This window comes from Ochlerotatus camptorhynchus, unplaced genomic scaffold (assembly GCF_037179485.1).
Source record: "Ochlerotatus camptorhynchus isolate MF236.1 unplaced genomic scaffold, CSIRO-AGI_Acam_v1.1 ptg000429l, whole genome shotgun sequence".
NCBI lineage: Eukaryota > Metazoa > Arthropoda > Insecta > Diptera > Culicidae > Ochlerotatus > Ochlerotatus camptorhynchus.
The window spans coordinates 1,039,865-1,055,635 of NW_027040915.1; the positions used below are offsets into that span (position 1 = coordinate 1,039,865).

General features: G+C 39.3%; 1 protein-coding gene across 1 annotated transcript in view; it reads right to left on the reverse strand.

Annotated features, from left to right (window-relative positions):
- The window catches only part of LOC135711284 (uncharacterized), a 152,258-nt gene that overhangs the window by 45,373 nt on the left and 91,114 nt on the right, over positions 1-15,771 (reverse strand). The window contains exon 5 of the mRNA XM_065234089.1: positions 220-234. Coding sequence (XP_065090161.1) covers positions 220-234 — 15 coding nt within the window. The remainder of the gene's footprint in view (positions 1-219; positions 235-15,771) is intronic.

The window sequence follows — 15,771 nt, forward strand, 5'->3', positions numbered from 1 at the left end:
CGTGAGTCAGCTACCGGTGTTGTGCAGGGGAAAGTGTTTCTGAAGGGTGGTGTGGGGGGAGAACAGATAAGTACATGATGGGGCCAAGGTACATCAGTCCGAGACACTAGGCCGTACACTCTTGAAGGCAATATTTTTGATCTTGATGCATCAAGGAAAATAAAAGACGGCCAAAGTGATGTTCTCTTAGGTCGGTGTAAATTATTCATTGGTACGTACCTGAGAGCTGCGATGCTGTGGAAGAAAAGGAAGAGATGATGAAATTTTAGAATTGGGCTTAATTAGATTTGTTGCTTCAGGATATTGCCAAGTGGCGGAACGTAAATCGGAATGAACCATCTCAAGCATTTTTAAGACCATGGTAAGCAAAATTTTAGATGATTTATACGTTGCAACCAAACCAAAGCGTGGATTATGCAAGATTAGTGCTCCCATTACAAAGTTTAAGCAGCTGGTTTTAAGAAACGGCTGACCCTATGGATGGAGGAAAATGATACCCTTGCACGGCAGTTGAGAAATTGATAGCATCATAATTGATTAGCGCTGCCAACCAGGAAGACGTTTGTCGGCATATTTATGTTGCTTCAATTACATTAATTTAATAAACTCAAAAGTGTCTACCCGGCACGCCATCGGTTCGCTTGTTGGTCAATGGTTCAAGCAGCAGAGGTCGAACGAGTTCCCCATTAAAGCGTCCCATCGCATCGATCGGTTGCTGGCAGCTGCCAGACCTCCAACCGCTGTTCGAACGATGCCAATCACAACAATCGACCGGAGAAATGCTACATAATATCCACTAGCATCGAGGGATTACATCTCTTCCTGAATCGAGGTGCCCAAGAAGGAGGAAAAATGTCTCAATAGATTTTTCTAAACCACCACCGACCGACATCGTCGTTAGCTTCGCCTGTGTGTGTCGGAGCTTTCATCAATCAATCAACTTGATCGAAGAAGAAAACAGTGATAGGTTTACTGAAATGGAAATGCTTTATCCACTAAAATGATCACACACGGTTATTGAATTTCCTATGCAATTGAAGTGGATTACGTTCGGTTGGGTTTTATGTTCAACCCGTAATAGAGGCAACAATTATTCTATCATTATTTATCTCAATTATCGAGGGAAATATTACCGGTTCTTAGTTCATACAATACTGCATCCAATTCCAAACTGCGCTGTTTCACATGGAAAAATATAGAGCTACTAATTTTTTTTGTGCATCAAAACATTCTCTGTCAGGATTTGACTTCTTAGTAATGACTTAGCAAAGTAATGTATGGAAAACCATTGACTCCCGAATTTTCCAAACCGACCATCAGGTTTGCAATTTCTCATTAGAGCTAAAAATATTGATAATTATGAGATGTTATAACGATATCTTTTATTTGTAGATGCAGGAAGAAGAGGTACAGGACAGGTAGACCCTGCTAATGTAAGTAATACTAACCCTCCAAAAATCTCTTCACTTCCTCAACAGAATGCGACTGAAATTTTGGTGTATTGCCAAAATTGCAACCGCATGAAAAGCGCAGCTAAATTGAAAGAAATTCTCCAGAACATTCTATCTTCTTCTTTTCAAATAATTCTTGGAACTGAAACAAGCTGGGACAAAAGCGTCAGTAGCGATGAAATTTTTGAATAATTTTAATATATTCCGGCACGACACGAATTTTCAACTCAGTAATAAAAAGTCGGATGGTGGAGTGCTCATTGCCATCGATGCTGACTTTACTTCTGAAGAAATCATAACAAATAAGCACAAGGAATTCGAAAATGTCTGGGTCAAAGCACTTATTGCCGGTGAAAAACACATTTTTTCTGGTGTATTTTCCACCTAAACATGCCCAAAAGCAGTCTTTTGAACTATTTTTTTTTTCAAATTGTTGAAATTATAATGTCAAATATGGAACCAGAAGTAAAACTGCATATGTCTGACGACTTTAATCAACAAAACACAGACTTTATTACAGACATTCTAAATGAATCATTTTTACTCCCAGTCGTAGACGTAGACGTAGACGAAACATTACAATTATTATTCGACAAAATATCGAAATAAAAATATGGTCTTAATCAAATTAACCATGTAAAAAATCAACAAAACTCATATTTAGACCTTTTATTTACAAATTGCACTGAAGACTTCTGTGTGTATACATCATTAGAACCTTTATGGAAAAATGAAGTGTTTCACACAGCAATTGTATACTCTGGGAATACGAGGAAGTGCCGGAATACCATAAAGCAAATTACGAAGAAGCCAAACGTAGACTATTTACAATAAATTGGCAAAATTTAATAAGTATTGAAGGAAATGTCGATACTGAAGTAGAAAAATTTCACTCAATTCTGCAAAGCCTAATTTTAGAAACTGTACCAACCAGTGTTGGAAAAGTTCGTGATATTTCACGAAGTTCACCAAGAGAAAAGTTCGCGAGTCATAGTGAGTTTTCGCGAACTTTTCCATCACTGGTACCAACAACAAAAAAAAGAATACGAACGCAAAACAATAAACTACCCGCATGGTTCAATCCTCAACTGAAAAATTTGAAGAATAAAAAACAGAAAGCTCATAAACTATACAAAAAATAAAAAAATAAACTGAAACCAATTTGCGAAACTATCACAACTTATGCAAACAATTAAATACAGCCATCAACTCTGCATATGAGGACTATAATCGCAAAGTCGAAAATGAAGTCAAGTCATGTCCTAAGAACTTTTTTAATTATGTAAACACGAAATTAAAAAGTAGCAATTTTCCTTTGCGAATGAATTTGGATGCAAATGTAGGTGAGAATTCTTCTGAATTTTGCAATCTCTTTTCAAATTTCTTCCAAGAAGTATACACCACATTTTTCGAAGAAGATCGTGACCATGATTTCTTTGCATTCATTCCTGAAATTTCTAAAAATATCTCTATCAACCAACTTTCTCAACATGAAGTCCTCAATGCACTAAAAAACTTAAACGCGTCGAAAGGGTCTGGACCTGACGGCATCGCACCGATATTTTTGAAAAACCTTTCTGAAGATCTCGCATTTCCTCTAGAGTGTATTTCCAACATGTCTCTGAATAATGGAAAATTCCCTGAAATTTAGAAATCATCTTAGGTTAAATAGGTACCAATTTTCAAATCAGGTTCAAAATCAGGCATTCGAAATTATCGTGGAATTGCTATTATTTCTTGCATTTCAAAACTTTTTGAATCAATAGTAAACAGCAATGTTTTTCAGCAGGTGAAAAATCTAATTACAAGTAAACAGCACGGCTTTTTTAAAGGTCGCTCAACTACCTCTAATCTTCTAGAATATGTATCTTTCATTCTTAAAGCGTTGGACAATGGCAAGCACGGTGAAGTGCTATAAACCAACTTCAGTAAAGAATTTGACCGCATCGACATACCATTATTAATCCTCAAATTGCAGAAAATAGGAATGAAGCCTGGACTTTTAAATTGGCTTCAATCATACCTAACACATCGTAAGCAAATAGTCCGCTTTCAAAATAAACTTTCAGAACCAATTTCAGTCACCTCTGGGGTACCACAGGGTTCTCATTTAGGCCCACTTCAGTTTTTATAAATAAAACTGCTTGTATATGCAGACGAAATGAAGCTTTTTAGGGAAATAAGTAATTCTAGCGATGCAGAAGAATTCCAGAATGAAATCAATATATTCCATACCTGGTGTAGTAAAAGTCTACTTAAACTGAACGTAAAAAAATGTACCGCAATAGCATTTAGCAGAAAAATTTAAACACCGCATATTGAAATATCATTAGGCAACCAAATAGTAGAAAAATGCAATATTGTAAGAGATATAGGTGTAATCCAAGACTCCAAACTAACTTTTATAGAACAGTATAATACTATCATTAGTAAAGCAAACAGAATGCTAGGCTTCATTAAAAGGTTCAGTCATAATTTCGAAGACCCATACACTATTAAGCTATTATATAAGGCCAATTCTGGAATACTGCAACCTAGTGTGGAATCCATACATTTCCATACACGAAGAATGCATAGAATCTGTCCAAAAACAATTCCTTTTATATACTTCACGTAAATTGAATTGGACTGCATTTCCATTACCATCTTATGAAGCGTGATGCATGCTCATCAACATACAAACACTTGCAATGCTTTTCTTCATCAACGACATTATTTCAATGCGCATAGATTCGGCAGAAATTCTCGGAAAATTAAACTTTTACACACCTTGTCGATATCTTAGAACACGGAATTTATTTTCTGAATAATGGTACAGAACAAACTATGCAGAAAATAGCCTAATCAATGGAATGATGCGCTTGTATAATTTGCATTGCGGAACTATTGACATCACTATATCCAAGCAGCAAATAAAAACTAAGCTAAAACAGAATAGAATCAATGCATAGTATTGTAAGTAAACATTGTAATAATCATTGTAAGTAGCCTAAACAAAATAAATATTTATTCCGCTTAAAGTTAAGTTCTTTAGTGGAGATGACACTGATGAAGTTGTAGTCGGAATACGTATCTGTTATGGTCATTAAGTGGAACTTAATGGAAATAATCTTTTTAGCTGTTTCATTTATAAAATTGACAGGTTTTATGTGTTAAACACTAAATTAACCTTCTCTTCATGCATCTTACATATGAAAATTATTAGTGGCACCGGTGGTGTAGGGGTAAGCGTGACTTCCTCTCACTTCGAAGGCCTAGGTTCAATCCCACCCAAGTAACAATTTAACAGCCTTTTAGCTTTCACTCTGATAAGTAATCTTTTTAGTTTAAATACAGCATTTAGCAGTGCAAAACATTATTGATCACTAGTTCAGCTGAATGCGGTTTAAAAAAAACTTTTAAAGTCTGACGAGAAAATGAAAGGGTCTGGTTTTAACAATGAATTTAATGCAGCACTTTATCTCTTTATAAAACTATTCGGTAAATCAATTCGTATTTGTTTAATTGATGTCATGACAAAATTCTCCATAAAGGTGTTTTATCACTATAAAAGCAATTATAAAACCGTTCGGTTTCAAACGGGATCAAAAAGCATACATTGATGCGTTTTGGTGTCAATGAACTGTTTACAAATAAAACTAAAGAGATTGAGACAGAAAAAAATATAATCGAGTGGTGCTTTCAAACACAGAGTCACAAGGAAATGCCAAATGATAATCGAGTAATAATTCTAGCAATACTGTCGACGGAAGAGAAAAGGAATCCAATTCCAGAGCTTTCTGCGGTTTACGAAGCACTGGAAACCGTCAAATTAGACGCTTAAAATTCATGGGAATACACAGCATATTTGCAATGGCAGCCTTCTCCAGAAGTAACGTTGCGATGATGATCCGAATAGCATCAGTGCCAAACTGGGACTGCAGAAAACTGCTGACAGGAAACTTATCCGGAAGAAGGAAAAATTTTCGGGAACGATTGAGCTTCCACCTGTTTCAAGTTACGTAGACTCACTTCCTGAGTAACTGTTTCCAATAAATGAATTGCCCTTATCAAGGATGTCACGCAACTTGTTGATCCAACGCTGGAGTAGAACATCGTTGCAATGATCGTACAAATAAACCATCGAAAAATAAACAAAGATTTGACGTTTAACTTTTTCCAGGCAACTTTGCCACCATTAATGCCGTCATAAAACTAAACGGAATAGGATCAAGCAAAATGGCTTCAGTTAAAAACAATTCAATCTGCAAATTATCTTCATAATAGCCGCATTAAAATGTTTTGCAGTTAGTTTTTTGTTAGCGATTTCATGAAACCAAAACAGCTTTTTCACAAATGGCTTATGGAAAATTAATGTTCATGCCATCGCCATATTGTTATTATTCCATTCGTTTTTTTACAATCTTCGTTTTTCAAGATGTTTTTCCTTTAAAATAACTTTATTCTCATCATTTCATCAATGAGCAGTAATAGAAATTACGAAAATCATCAAATATTCCTAAGGGGCGACCCCGGCGTAGTGGTTAACATCCAAACCTCTCACGCCAAAGTCACGAATTCAAATCTCATCCCCGGACAAGTCACGACTGACCCAAGAGTGTTAAAGTGACTATAATAAAAAAAAACATCAAATTGTCTCGGCTGTGAGCAATGATTAACGTAACATACAACTATATTTTGTTTCCTAAATTAAAAAATAATTAGTCAAATCAACGTTTTCCGAGAGCGGACTTACTTTTTTTAGATTTTCCGAAGCACATTGCACGTTAGATTTAATCTTTCACCTAAAAATAGACCACAATATGAGTTTCGATCATTTTAGTAATTCTTTCACTTTAATGATGAGGAAATTTATGAGGATTTTTGACAGATTCAATTTTGAGCAATGAATTTGGCAGATCGGACGATATTTATGTATCCCTTTTTATCTTGATTGATGCTTTATTTTTAGTGCGCTTAGCAAGCGTCAAATGCAAATGGCACAAGTATTGGTGCTAAATGGCTTTTATTGTACTTTTAATAAGGATTTAAAATGGTTCTCAATGCATTCGTCATAAACCTTTTTGCAGCAAGTCATTCTTGAAATGTATCGATAATGCACTCTTTAGAACCTTCTCCAGGGTGGGCCAACTAGACAGATTCTAGTCGTAATGAGGTTTTGGTGAATGTAATAAAAGCAAAGCTTTCTTGACCAGGGTTTTATGAATGTTGTTTTATAGAAACCTTGTAGTACTTCATAAAACGTTAAATGTTACTTGGGCCAGTAGGCACCGTCGGGATTTTTCCGAGGCATAACATCTCTGATCATGACTTCCTTCGGAAGGGAAGTAAAGCCTTTGGTCCCCGGTCCATGAGTTGATGGATCCATAGGTATGGTTCAGGTTTGGGAGCTGCCTCCCTGGTGTCAGTAACATTGTACACAGAACGGAAAACAAGATCGACGGAAAACAAATGTAGGAAAAAATATATTATTTTAATATCTCATACCTTCATAGTTTCGAGAAGTAGCATTTACAAGCATGCCGACCATAACAATATGTTTGTAACCTCGAAAAAAGACCTTTTGTAAAATTTGAGTTCAATTAGACATGATTTAAGGGTCATACCACTGCGTCCTAGCAAGAAGTAAGGTCGACTTGTTTCGCGCTCCGTTGTTTTGGAAGTTTTCTCGGTATTCGCTTGATATAAATTATCAGTTTTTTCTCACTACGTGACTCCTGGCATAGTTCCCGGTAAATTGATCGAAAAGTGAGTTTTTTTTAAGTAGAAAGTGTCATTTTCGGAACGATTAATCCGTGCTATTGGTAATTCGCAAACCAATTTGGGCATCATCGTTGCGTGGTCACGCATACGCGCTCACGCATACCCGCTTACGTATCATCATCATCGAGTGTGAGCACCCGTTTCTACATCTACATCGTTCATCAATCATCGTGCGCCTGTGTGCGCTGAGTACCGAGCCTCGATCAAGTGCACCACAACGAAGGTCATCCACGCAGCGCGTCTCTTCCAGCCATCTGTGTAAACGCCTACACATATAACGCTCGGTGGTAGTAGTATAGGATTATCAGATAAGTTTTTGTTTTTTTCTTGTTTCTTTTCCTCCCCCATTAGTTAAATTTTCATTTTGTATTTCTGTGTTTGTAGTGTTTTCTGTGTATTGTGTCTCGGCGTTCAGTGGGAGAGCGTTTCGCGCTCCCACTAGTTGAACAAAATGGATGTTTTGTCAGAAGACGACATGGATGACCATTCATCTAAGAAAAATGATGATGTCATCCATGGTTCGTCGTCTCAGTCTGACAATGGGCAGGCTGAGAAAAGCTCCAGATTGCGGGCCTACCCGAATGACTCGACTGGCCCATGGGTTGTCTATTTTCAGCCCAAAAACAAACCCTTGAATGTTGTTCAGATATCTGATGATCTGACAAAGCGATTCTCTGCCGTGACCGAAATAACGAAGGTTAGGCACAACAAACTTCGTGTGACCGTCACTAACCTGAAACAGGCCAATGAAATTGCTGTTTCCCAGTTTTTCACACTGGAATATAGGGTGTACATTCCAGCCTCTGATGTGGAGATCGAAGGCGTGGTCACTGAGGCGAGCCTGAACCCCGAGATACTGGAGAAGCAAGCGGTTGGCCGATTCAAGAACCCCTTGCTTCCTCCGGTAAAGATACTGGCCGTTCATAGAATGAAGTCAGTATCGCTCAGCGAGGGTAAAAAGAGTTTTACCCCCACAGACTCGTTTCGGGTGACCTTTTCTGGATCTGCCCTTCCTCAATACATCGAGCTGGGAAAACTTCGTCTTCCTGTGCGGTTGTTTGTACCTCGGGTCATGAACTGCCAGAATTGTAAGCGGTTGGGACATACGGCCTCCCACTGCGGCAACAAGGCACGCTGCTCCACATGCGGGGAGAAGCATGAGGATGGCGCCTGCGCAGCTACTGCACCAAAATGCGTGTACTGCAATGGAACTCCTCCTCATGCTCTCTCGTCGTGCCCGGCGTACAAACAGCTCGGGGACAAAATGAAACGCTCCCTTAAGGAACGTTCCAGGCGGTCTTTTGCAGAAATGCTTAAGACAGCCAAGCCATCGACCAACGAAACAAATCCCTTCGCTCTTTTGTCAGACGACGAGTCTGGCTCTGACTTGGCTGAGGAGGGAGTTTCTTTCAGTTTTCCGGAAGGTTCTGCCCGGAAACGAAAACGCATCCGTTCGCGGAAAGATCAAGAACCCCAAATCAGCTTGCCCAAATCAAGGAGTGGTGGAAAAAAGGAGACTTCTACTCCTCCTGGATTCCGCAGAACTGATTATACCCAGGATTTTCCACCTCTTCCGGGGACATCCAAAACCCCTGATGCCCCAATTTTCAGAACACAAGCCCCTTCTTCATCTGGGTTGTTCTCATTTGATAAAATTGTGGACAGTATCCTCAATTACCTCGATATTTCTGATCCTCTGAAAAGCATTGTCCTCACATTGCTTCCCACTGTGAAATCCTTCTTGAAGCAATTGACTTCAAAATGGCCCCTTCTTGCAGCTATCATCTCCTTCGATGGATAATTTTCCAAACGAGGTCGGGGATTTGATCACTGTTCTACAGTGGAATTGTCGAAGTCTTATTCCGAAATTAGATTCGTTCAAGTATTTAGTCCATAACAATAATTGCGATGCATTTGCCCTCTGTGAAACATGGCTCTCTTCAGAAATTGATCTCCCTTTTTTTGATTTTAACATTATTCGATTGGATCGTGAGGATTCACGTGGAGGAGGGGTACTTTTGGGGATCAAAAAGTGCCATTCCTTCTATAGAGTGAATCTTCCCGAATTCCCCGGTATTGAAGTTGTCGCATGTCAGGCTACCATTAAAGGTAAGAGCCTTTGTATTGCTTCTGTATATATTGCTCCTAGAGTCTCTGTTAATCGCAAACAACTTTTCGACATATGTGCGGTACTTCCCGCTCCATGGTTGATCATGGGAGATTTTAACTCCCACGGTACAGGCTGGGGGGAGCTGTACGATGATAACCGTTCTACTTTGATTTATGATCTCTGCGACAACTTCAACATGACAATACTTAACAATGGAGAAGTAACACGTTTGGCTGGTCCATCCTCGAATGGTAGCAGATTAGACCTCACCTTTTGCTCTAATTCACTATCGTTGGATTGCACTTGGCATGTAATCCAGGATCCGCACGGTAGTGATCATCTGCCGATCCAAATTTCGATTGCCAGTGGGTTCAACTCGTCAGAATCCGTTAACGTCGCGTATGATCTAACCCGTAACATTGATTGGACTAAGTTCCAATCCGCGATAGACGATACAGTATCGTCAGTGGAAGAGCTTCCGCCGTTGGAGGAATATAATTTCCTCTCTAATCTCATCGTCGACAGCGCACTTCAAGCTCAAACACGACCGGTGCCGCGATCGTCTATTCGTAAGAAAACACCATCGCTCTGGTGAGATCAACAATGCACGGAGGTTTACCGTAAAAAGTCCGACGCGTTTAAACTTTTTCGGAAACGCGGAACACGCGAGCATTTCGACGCATACACATCTCTTGAACGCGAACTCAAGGCCAAAAAACGGGGTTACTGGCGGCAGTTTGTAGACGGATTGTCGCGCGAAACGTCTATGAATACGCTTTGGAGTACGGCGCGAAGAATGCGTAACCGGTCTACTAACAACGAAAGCGAGGAATGCTCGGATCAATGGATTCTTAAATTCGCGCGAAAAGTGTGTCCGGATTCCGTGCCGTCGCAGTTGATTCCTCGCGAAACCGCGAATTCGGTGACGAAATCAGTCACCCTTTTTCAATGGTCGAACTTTCACTCGCTCTCCTTTCGTGTGGCAATTCTGCCCCGGGATCTGATAGAATCAAGTTCAACTTGCTGAAAAACCTCCCAGACGTCGCTAAGAGGCGCATGTTGAACTTGTACAATCAGTTCTTGGAGCTCAATATTGTTCCCGACGATTGGAGACGAGTAAGGGTGATAGCCATTAAAAAGCCTGATAAACCCGCGTCGGATCACAATTCGTATCGGCCCATCGCGATGCTGTCGTGTATTCGGAAATTGATGGAGAAAATGATCCTTTTTCGCCTCGACAAATGGGTTGAGACGAACCACCTTCTTTCAGATACTCAATTTGGTTTCCGTAGGGGTAAGGGAACGAACGACTGTCTCGCGTTGCTTTCCTCGGAAATTCAGTTAGCTTTTGCTAAGAAAGAGCAAATGGCTTCTGTGTTCTTAGATATCAAGGGGGCTTTTGATTCAGTATCCGTTGAAGTTCTTTCAGAGAAACTCCACGCTTGTGGATTGTCTCCATTAATGAATAATTTTTTGTACAATTTGCTGTCAGAAAAACATATGAGCTTTTCTCATGGAAACTCTACAGCTTTTCGATTTAGCTACATGAGTCTCCCCCAAGGCTCATGTTTAAGCCCCCTTTTGTACAATTTCTACGTTAGAGAAATTGACAATTGTCTTAGTGACAATTGCACGTTGAGACAACTTGCAGATGATGGCGTAGTGTCTATCACAGGGCCAAAAGAGGTTGACCTGCAAGGACCCTTACAGGATACCTTGGACAATTTGTCTACTTGGGCTATTCAGCTAGGTATCGAATTCTCCACGAAGAAAACTGAGTTGGTCGTTTTTTCTAGGAAGCATAGCCAGCACAACCGAAGCTTCAACTTTTGGGTAAACCGATCACTCATTCCATGTCTTTTAAATATCTCGGGGTCTGGTTCGATTCCAAATGCACCTGGAGATCCCACATTGAGTATCTGAGACGAAAATGCCAACTAAGGATCAATTTCCTTCGATCAATTACCGGAACGTGGTGGGGAGCCCATCCATAAGATCTTCTGACGTTGTACCGGACAACGATTTTATCGGTCTTAGAGTACGGTAGTTTTTGCTTCCAGTCGGCAGCTAAAACGCACATCATCAAGCTGGAACGGATCCAGTATCGTTGTCTTCGTATCGCGTTAGGATGCATGCACTCGACTCATACTATGAGTCTCGAAGTGCTGGCGGGCATGTTGCCACTATCCGTCCGTTTTTCAGAGTTATCTCTGAGGCTCCTCACCCGTTGCGAAGTAATGAACCCACTGGTGATCGAAAATTTTGAGAAGCTTCTGGAGCTAAATCCTCAAACATGTTTTATGACTTTGTACTACCTATATTTAACACAGGATGTCAGCCCTTCAAGAAATATTCCCAATCGTGTAGTCTTCTCCGATTTCGGCAATTCAGTTAATTTTGATTTATCTATGACGCAGGAAATCCGTGGAATTCCAGAGCATCATCGTACTATGATTTCTCCGTCATTATACGCTGCAAAGTTTGGCCATATTGATTCTGCAAGAACGTTTTTCACAGATGGATCTCTAATAGAGGAGTCCGCTGGTTTTGGTGTATTTAGTGAATTTCATAGCGCCTCTCGAAAACTTGAAGCTCCTTGTTCTGTGTATGTGGCTGAACTGGCAGCAATTCACTACACTTTGGAAACTATTGCTTCACGTCTTCCAGCCCACTACTTTATTTTTACGGATAGTCTCAGTTCTGTCGAGGCTATCCGTTCCATTAGGCCGGTAAAGCACTTCTCGTATTTTCTCTTGAAAATACGAGAACTGCTTAGTACTTTATCCGTGCGCTCTTTCATCATCACCTTCGCGTGGGTCCCTTCGCATTGCTCAATTTTGGGCAATGAGAAGGCGGATTCACTTGCGAGGGTGGGCGCTATGGAAGGCGACATTTATGATCGACAGATCGCCTATAGTGAATTTTTCTCTATTTATCGTCAGCAGTCGCTCGTTAGCTGGCAACATCAATGGAGTGAAGGGAGCTTGGGACGATGGCTACATTCAATTATCCCTAAGGTGTCGAAGTTTGCATGGTTCAAAGGGTTGGACTTGAGTCGAGACTTCATACGCGTGATGTCTCGTCTCATGTCCAATCACTATTGTCTAAACGCTCACTTGTTCCGTGTGGGGTTGGGAGACAGCAATCTCTGTGAATGTGGACAAGGTTACCAGGACGCTGATCACATCCTTTGGTCTTGTGCGGAGTATCGTGGAGTCAGATCACATTTTTATGATTCCCTTCGGGCTCGAGGTAGACAACCTAATGTTCCAGTTCGGGATATTTTGGCTAGACGCGATCTGGAGTTTATGAAACTCATATATGTTTACTTTAAGGATATTAACCTTAGATTGTAAGTTTGATTAACCTTGTGTTTAGTTTGTATTTTGTACGTGTGGGGGTTTTTTTTTTTTCAATGTTTGTTTTCAAGATGAATCGAAATAATTTCATGCTTTAGGATTAATTAAATAGTTGTATCGTAAACCACATTTCAAACCTCCTTCTTCCCTTTTCCCATCCAAAAAATTGTAAATCTCCACTAACCTCGAGACAACCGCGAGTACTCGGTCCAGTTCCTTTAACTTTAAATTTAAGACAGTAATAATGTATAACGCAAAGGATAAATCGGCTCTGTAAAGTTTATTCGATTGAGCCTGTACAAATAAAGTAATTATAAAAAAAAAAATGATTTAAGGGTGACTCAAAATAGACAAAGTTTGAGTTTTTTTATTCAAACCAAAAATTCACCCAATTTTGGTTTTTGAAAAACAAAGTTTAATGCAAAATGATTTGAAAATGCTTGAAACATTGAGATTGGTGCTATCAAGAAAAAAAAATATAAATAAATTTTTTAGTGAATAAATGCAGGTATATAATTCCTTTAACTGTACGGTTGTGCGCACATATTGAAAAATGAACGTCTCATATTACAACACATGGCTTCCGATTCCGGAACTATTAAGCAACCTTGACCGGACAGACCCGTTTACTGCATTTGCAGTTTATTTTTTTCATTTCACACTTCAGGAGAAAGACACTCCATTGCAGTGAACACTAGACTCAATCCACACTGGAAATCTCGTTTTGCACAGAAGTTACAGTTACAGGAACCGGCAATTTTTTTCTATTCATCATGCGATGAGGCATCGATTTTTCAACACCTTCCCCCAGCGGTCGTTATATTGCATGAACGTGCCCAATGCTCTGTAAAGTGAGGTGTGGGCGCGTCGTGTGTGGGTTTTCCTCGACAAGAGGAGAAGAGGTGACTAAGGTTCAACCATTTCATATGGTTTAGTTAAAAAGCCCGAAGACATGCACCGCACGGGTGTTGTAATTCGAAAAGTGAAAGTAATCATCTCGTGTTGTAGGCTAGAAACGGTACATGTACCAAGTTCAGCGGACATTGATTACCTCTGTTGCTGGCACAGGGAGGAGGATGTTAGATAATAGTCATGAATGTTTGGATTATACACAGGAATTGCATGCTGGTGATGTAGGGCAATTGATTACCCCTTCATCACTTGTCGATCGAGGTTGAACTGGTAATTAGCACAATTAAAATAGACATACCGTCCGTGGAATGTGCGAATAAAGTTGGAGCTACCTTTAAGCATTTGGATTAGCATTTATCAAGTAGTGCCTACAGGTGGTGAAAGTCCTAGCCTGGTGTAACAGCAATGTTAACTTTACAGTATGATTAATCACTCTCTTTGCTTAGATATAATTAACACAACGTCAAACAATCTTTGAGAAATTATGCGTGATTATTTGCTTATGCATGTTGGATTGTTAGTTGAACACTCACATACAAATCATAAAGCAAGCTCTACTTAAAAGTGTCACGGGAAGGACGAGGGGTTTTTTCATAGGATAAATTTGATAATTGCCAAATTCCAGATATTTTTTGGTTTCAGTTCATGTAGACGAAACTGGAATTAAAACCACGAATATTTGCTCGCTACACACCGATCCCGTCAGGATAACTGTTAGTGGTGCGCTTTACAGATTCGCCAATTAGTTGTGGTGTGGAGCTGAGTAACCGAAATATTCAATTATGCTCTAGATCATCCAAATTCAACCAATAATGACCTTAAATGGATGCTATACACAGGTAAGCAATGACCCCACAAATTATATTTTTTGCAACTTAGGGCTGACATATGGCTGATTTTTATATTAGTCGTAAATCAGTCATATATAGCAAACAAATGTAGCAAGCTTTTCCAATACTTGAGTTCCCTTCAAATGCGTATAAATGGAACATAACAGTTCATAACAGTAACCTAACTCTTCATGATCAACAACTAAACGATTGCTACGGTCGGTAACGACAAGAATCACTTAAGCTTCATTTGATGATTCAGAATCTCATTTTTCGCAGCATAGTACATCACATCTTAGTGCACCTATTAGACAGATTAAACTCTAAGAACTGTTGAGTTTTTTTGCAAAATTCTATATTTTTTTCACTTAATCATTTATTTCAATCTACCTTCCGATTAACCATTAAAATATCCTCAAAATTCGGTACAGATTCTGCTGAGAATAACCTGAATAATTTGCCTAGAATTATCTTGGAAATCTCTTTATTCTCTTATACTACAATATTCTATTATACTACATTAGATTAAATTAATGGTTGCAGCGAAAGGTACCCAACAAAACAAAAATTATCTTGAAATGTCCAAGAAATCTATAATTCCCATTAATATTCCTTTAATTCTTAATATGTAAATTCCTTCAAATTCTCTTTTCAAAATTGCCGTGATATTGTCCTCAACATTCTTTCTTAAAATTCCTTCAACTGATTCGATCCCACGGGGTCATGTATGACCTTTACACAAAATCAACTGTCAACAATTACCGTTTAAAAATTAGCATATGGGTCATTCCACGCCAAATGTCCGTAGCAAGTGATATTGACTTCATCCGATTTGGACTAAATTTAAAGGAGACACTTATTTCACTTATTTTACGTATTCTCGTCAATCTAAGCAGTGTCCGGACTTCTATTAGCAATTTCTCAGCGTCACACACATATATGACGGGTTTGTTTATTGGCATTTATCTGCTGCTTGCTGTTCTATCAATTCGATTGGGTTCGATTCCCGGTCCGGTCTAGGAATTTTTCGGGTTGGAAAATTTCTCGACTTCCCTGGGCATAGAAGTATGATTGGACTTGCCACACAATCATATCAATGCAAAAATGGTACAGGCATCGAAAGCTCTCAATTAATAACTGTGGAAGTGCATCTAGAACATTAAGTTGAGAGCACGCAATAAGCTAATATGCGATATGCAATAAGCTTGAAATGCGAAGAAGAAGAAGAAGAAGAAGAAGAAGAAGAGATTCAAGAGCATAATTAACTCATCTTTGGTTTGGTGATGCATGGTATTTATATCCTGGTTTAAGCCTGGTACGCAGCTGAAATATAGGTAGCCGCTTCT